This window comes from Sabethes cyaneus, chromosome 2 (genome assembly GCF_943734655.1).
Source record: "Sabethes cyaneus chromosome 2, idSabCyanKW18_F2, whole genome shotgun sequence".
NCBI classification, from domain to species: Eukaryota; Metazoa; Arthropoda; class Insecta; order Diptera; family Culicidae; genus Sabethes; species Sabethes cyaneus.
Genome location: NC_071354.1, coordinates 30,772,131 through 30,778,307, shown reverse-complemented (window position 1 = coordinate 30,778,307; position 6,177 = coordinate 30,772,131). Strand labels below are relative to the sequence as shown.

Sequence of the window (6,177 nt, the reverse complement as noted above, 5' to 3'; positions counted from 1 at the left end):
GGTAGAGGTTGTAGTTGTCCAGCAGAGTATGCATACCATCATGGAAGTTAGATTGTAATGAATCTTCATACAAGATTCCATTTGCAGAGGTCTGTCACTACAAGCTAGGAAAGTTGAAGTCGCCGAGGACCTCCAGTTCGTCAATAGGCAATGCTTGCATACAGATATCACGCACCGACTCAGTATGAGCTTTAACAAGCTCGAGGTCACGCGTTCGGTCAGGTGGCCGATAGAACACACACAGATAAAGCGAATAGCCCTCTAGCTTGAGTTGCACCCAGACTTGCTCGATGAACGCATATCACGATACTTGCCTAAGAAGGGATGCTGGAAGCTCACTTCCCTGTCCTCGACTTCAGGATCGGAACGACAGGGGTGGCTCGAACAAGTTTGAAGAATATCATCACAGACGCGAGATGCGTAGGAATTTGCTGATGATTTTGACCGGCTGAAGCGGGGGAGGAAGGGGCTTCCATAATGTCATATATCGTGCGTTCTGGTCTCGGCTATAAACTGCAGCTTGGCTGGAGTCGGATGGATGGCGATGGAGTTGCGTTTACTGTGTAATCAGCTTTATGACACGGATGAGAGGCTGCTTGATCAGGTCCTGATGGGCCGGAATTTGGATCTTCTAGTTTGCTGGACGAAGGGCTAAAAGCGTAGAAAGGATCAACGCTTTGATAATTTGGATAATGAACATACTTGCCATTCATGGCGGTTTGGAAAACCCTTTCGCCACTCCCACACACAGGGCCGGAACGACTGGTGATCGCTGGCTGCATCTGTGCGACTGTGGTGGGGGGTTCCAGGGTTTCCATAGTGCCAACTGTGGTGCGTCCCGGTATGCATTCGACCATACTTTCTGGATTCAAAAAGCGATGATTTGGCTGGAGTGAAGTGGATAACGGTGTAGTTGCATTAACTGTGCTGTCCTGGTCGACGAAGGTGCGTCTTGGAGGGGTTATGCTGTGGTCCGATTTGCTGTGTTTGCGCTCAAATTTATCCCGATAATATGCGCCACGTTTTTTGCACGGTAGTCCTCGAATTCCCGAAAGTAAACATTTTCGGGCCAGGTGTCGCTTGAGAGTGCAATATCTTTAAGATCCGAAGCAACTCCAATTTTAAATGACACGAAACGTAGTGATGATGAATCTTTTCCCTTTGGAACGAGCTTCACAACCCTCGGATTTGTATCAGCGCTCAGTCTTAAGCATTCACGCACCAGAGCTCTAACGTCATCTTCCGAAGTGTTTGGGTGGAAAGCGAAGAGGTAAATCAATAAAACATTGTCATTCATGGAAATCGTCTGGATCGTTCCGGTGGTTGCTCTTGTTCCACGATTACTCGTAATGTCCGTCGGGTTTACGTCTTCCATACGTCTGCGTTTAGGAGTATTGATAGGAGTATTTACTCGATTCTGCCAGGGTGCAGGAGGTAGCGCAGATGGTCGAGCCGTTGGGAAGTTGTTTGCTACTTTAGCTGCAAGTGTCTCGATTGTAGAGCTTACAGCAGTTAGCTGTAAAGACCCACCCTTTTGTGAAAACCACAGAATAAGCACACGTTATGGGAATCGACTGACATGTTATCCAGCCCAATCCGTTCACACTTCTAGATAGAATTAACAAAAGAGCGAATGTTGCAAATGTAAACAAAACGAGTGAGTTATTTTTTGCTGCGGGCCAGCATAGGAAAATCAACTCTCACTCGGTTTGTTTACGCTTGCGACATTCGCCCTTGTGTAAGTTCTATCATCAATTGACTGAGCTATTTACTTTCATCACCATTTTCTTCTTACAAGCCATCAGTTTTGAACATATTACATCAGCATATCCGTGCAATCGTTCAAAGTAGGAGTATCGTTACGTACTTTTCTAAACTGGTTTACTTTCAGGACATCATATTAGTCCAAGGTCAAGCGACAAAATTAATATCCGGTCTGCTGGAACGTAGGAACTTGGTCACTTGGTCTCTCATTATGTCGTAACCGTAACGCTCACCTGAATCTAAATTTGGTAAGACGTAAGTCCTATGTCAAAATTGAAATGTAACAAGATCGTGAATAATATGATTACTTATCTGAATGATGATGTGTAGTGGTAATATAATTATAACAAATATATGAGATACATGTAATTAAGTCTGAAACACTGTGAAAAATATGCAAGTTAGCTGGTGCATTTCATGTCCTTTTCCCACATGTACACAAATCGTAACATGGACGGTTCGAGAGGTCGGGGAATGTTGTATGCACGTTTTGTTTCTGGACTCTATCAGATACTGTATCATCTCTGTTAATAACCAGAGCTGGTTATAGGTATGTTCCACGGTACCTTAGTTTAGTGACGACTTTCAGCTCATGCTCGCCAAATCTTATCATGTATGACAGATCCCAATCCTGGGTGTGAGCTAGATCTCTGCTCAAGACTTTAGTTTTGTTTACGTTTAACAAATGTCGGAATTCACTTAGACTAGGCCCGATGAGATTAAGTGCTTTAGTCGATCTGGCAGCTGTTGTCTTTTTTCGTTGAAGCGCATGGTCTAGTATGTACTTATATTAACAGTTTGGGGGGCAGTGGGCATCCTTGTTTTATTCCTCACACTTTGTTATGTTGCCCTGTCTTCTGTCCAAACCACTGCTGGGACGTTCTTTCTATGAGACATGCTGACAATATCCAGTTAATTAAGTACAACGTTTCCCCCAGCCTCTCAACCATTTCTGGCATTATTTGCAGGTTCACTGTACCGAAAACCTGTCGCAAGCCCAGTGATACGACCTGTGTTCTCTTACCGTTACGTCATCTTTCCTGGAGTATCAAGCAACCTCACGATAAAAAATCGATCTTCTGTACTTCAATTGTTGTGAAATCCAAACTGGTAAATCTAGACTTTGTCCAATCAGTTGTTCGAAAAGGTACCTGGTATAGATGGCCATCGGTATGATTTAGAACTCAAATAATTCATCCCGAGAATTTGCTGTTGGATGTCTTACCTTACTTTCTCAAAACACAAACCAATCTCACGTAGCTCTGGTGTACTCTGGCACAATGATGGCCGTCGGTTTGTTACTTTGGTGCCCTGTTTGCTGCTGATGCCTGTAGAGACCGGCGGTGACTACAAATCCCAGCCCACAATCATCACAAGTATAGGGCTTCTCACCGGTGTGACGTCGGTAGTGAACCCGTAGGTCGCCATTCGTTGCAAATCTACGAATGAAAAGAATCCGAGTTAAACTGCTGTTTGAACTACCCTAGATTATTTGCTACCTTTTCGAACACAAATCACACGAGAAAGGCCGATCACCGGAATGGGACCGCTGATGGATCTTCAGGTGGTCCTTCACACGGAAGCACTTGGAACAGATATCACACTGGAACGGTTTCAGATTTCGATGGATGTTTTCGTGTTTGTGCAATGCCTGCCGAGAGGAAAAAGACTTCCCACAGCTTTCACAGACCGGACGCGTTTCGGGTGGTGCATGAACGTTCCGATGCCTTCGCAGCGTCGACGGACAATTGAATCGCGCCGAACACACCTGACATGCATACCGTTTTTCGTTCGAATGGATTCGCATGTGTGCCTTCATGTCCGCTTTGGTGCGGAAATCTTTCGAACATATTTCACACAGGAACGGCCGGATGCCCTGATGCTTGACCTTGTGCCGCATAAGGGTTTTCCGCGAAGGGAACTTTTCATCACAGTCATCGCAAGGCAGCTTGTAGTGCATGGTTACGTGATTCCGCAGGCCACTTTTACGGGCAAACCGTGCCGGGCATTCCGGACAGGGAAAAGGTTTTTCGCCGGTGTGCACCACGGAGTGCATTTTCAGTGAAGCACTATCGGCGAAAGATTTGGGACAACTATCACAGAGGAACGGGCGTTCGCCCGTGTGCTTGCGAAGGTGGTTCTTCAGAATGAAGCTGCGGGCGAATGTTTTGCCACAGGTCAAGCACTGGTGGATCTTAGTTTTGCGACCGTTCGCTGTTGAGGTTGACTTTTTCGGACTTATTTCATCAACTGATGCTTCAAGTGGGATTTCTGATTGATCAGGGTCTTTCATATTTTCTCCCTTAGAATTGGTTGACTCAGTTTCAATGTCCTCTTTGGTACTCTTGTTTAAACTATTTTTGTCATGACTTACAAGTGTTAGTTTATCACTGTCTTTATCTAATACGTCCTCGTTTTCAACAGAAGTTTTTTCCTTCACAACAACCACTTCCCGGTTTTCCAGTAAGGCCACTAATGGCAAGTTATCATTATCGTCATCACTTGAACTTTCTTCTTTGATTTCATCACTCAAAGGTAACACGTTTTCGCTAAAATGATCAGTGTTGGGCTCTGAACTCTGAGCACAATCTAAATTGATTTCTGGAACAGTCACCATTTCAATCTGGCAATCCGAAAATTCATCTTTCTCACTATCGTTGTCACCATTTCCATGACTAGTATCCTTATCACTTTCGTTGGAACTTTCTCTACTACTGACGCTAAGTTTCCGTTTCCTTTTAGCCTTACGCTTATTTGCCAACTGATAAAAATAACAAGATTATTTCCAAAATAATTAAAATTTGTTTTAAACTCACCTTAATTTTCAATTTGCCTTCGCTACTTCTGATCTGCTTAGCAAACTCCTTCCGTTCCTCCGGTATAAACACCCCGTCGCCCCCACCGGGATCCTTATATTTACTCTTACTAAACTCACACCGCTGGTTAGCACGATGCTTCCTCCAACCTCCGGTTGTTTCGAACATCACCCCACACCGATCACACCGATACTGCTTATTTCTAAAGTGCAAACTACGGTGCTCCAGCAGTGACTTCCGGTGGCGATACTTTTTCCCACAAATCTCACAACCATGCTCCTTCTGTTCTTCCTCTTCCTGCTTGCGAGCACGCTTCTGCCGTTGATAGCTGGCATTACATGCCTCATTTTTGCTAAGATGATTTCGAAGGCCACTCTTCGAACTGTACCGTGCTCCACACGCGCCGCAATTGTACCGATCGTCTATGTGCACCTTTTCGTGATCACCAAGCGTCTGAAGATGCGAGAATTGTCGCCCACAAAAGCGACACGGATAGGCTTTCTTCGGCTCGGGCGTTCCATAGTTATGACCGGTTTTGTGCAGTCGAAGAGACCCAGCTGCTAGAAAGCGACTATCACAGACGTCACACTCGTAGATGAAGTCTTTTTTCACTTTAGTTGGAATCTTGAAAAAGCTCTGCTTAGCTGATTCGACGAATGTGTCCGGTGGCTTTGACTTGACCACTTTACGTGTCTTCCCCGATTCTTTCTTTGGTTTCAATTTACTTTCCGTATCTCCGCTATCCACAATTTTGTTTGGCTCAACTGAGACAACAGTCTCCGACGTAACAAATACATTTTTGTCGACTTCTTTAACAACCAAGTTGCCGAGTTTGTCGGAATCATCCGTCACGGATGGCAATAAATTTTCAACGACTATCGGAATGAGATTCTCAGTTTGTTCAGTGACTATTGACTGACTCTGTTCAGTCGGCTGGCGGAGTTGAAAATTCTCAAGAATGCGAATTGTTGAAGGTCCCGATTGGACAGTTGTCCTGGCTGAAATCGAGAACAGGCGTTGTAAAGTATTGGCGAGAGGGAGGCTTGTTTTAAACTTACCTGGTATTACTTGAACAATTTTAGGAGCATCCCGCTCTGCTAGATCACGTTTGAATTGGAAAACTTGATTACCGATTGTGTAGCCGTACACAACATAATCCTGAGGGTCACTCATGATAAAAATCTATGAAAACTATATAGTTTCACAATAAAATATTTTAAAATTCTTATTTTGTTTTGATAAATACAAACGATGAAATGCATAAACATTGAATTTACCTTTTTATTCCTTTTTTGCTTTGCCGAGATCTGCCAGCTGCAGCCGCTGCAGCAAAGTTGGGCCAAGTGCTTAAATAATAAGCCCTGTTGATAATTTTCTTCGGTCTGTTTCGTTTGTTCAATAGATTATTGAACGCGTGATTGAACGAAACGTTTTCATTGCAACAACTGCAAGCGTTAGATTTCATGGTTTGCATAGACCATAGAGGGATGTAACTTTAGGCTCCCATACATGTAGAAATATGTTGGTTGAGCGCTTTGGTAAATTTAGGTTTATCCAACATGTTTGCCGCGCGACTGAGTCGAGTTGCTCGTCGTGA

At 44.2% G+C, this 6,177-nt stretch overlaps 1 protein-coding gene across 1 annotated transcript; it reads right to left on the bottom strand.

Annotated features, from left to right (window-relative positions):
• Nucleotides 1-506: 506 nt before the first annotated feature.
• Nucleotides 507-5,753, bottom strand: LOC128735232 (zinc finger protein 271-like). Its single transcript, XM_053829727.1, has 7 exons — nucleotides 5,639-5,753; nucleotides 4,581-5,578; nucleotides 3,264-4,525; nucleotides 3,021-3,203; nucleotides 1,223-1,379; nucleotides 703-887; nucleotides 507-651 (listed from the first exon to the last, which is right to left on the bottom strand). Exons 1-7 carry the CDS (start codon nucleotides 5,751-5,753, stop codon nucleotides 507-509), a joined length of 3,045 nt encoding a protein of 1,014 aa, XP_053685702.1.
• Between the last annotated feature and the right edge of the window lie 424 nt (nucleotides 5,754-6,177).

Excerpts from the sequence above, each read along its gene's own strand:
- LOC128735232 (XM_053829727.1), bottom strand. The coding sequence starts at position 5,753 with ATGAGTGACCCTCAGGATTATGTTGTGTACGGCTACACAATCGGTAAT. Across the intron at positions 1,380-3,020 it reads CCAGAGTACACCAGAGCTAC|ACGTATGGAAGACGTAAACC; the intron begins GTGAGATTGGTT and ends TCCTAAACGCAG. Across the intron at positions 888-1,222 it reads AAGATGACGTTAGAGCTCTG|CCAAATCATCGCTTTTTGAA; the intron begins GTGCGTGAATGC and ends ACTTCACTCCAG.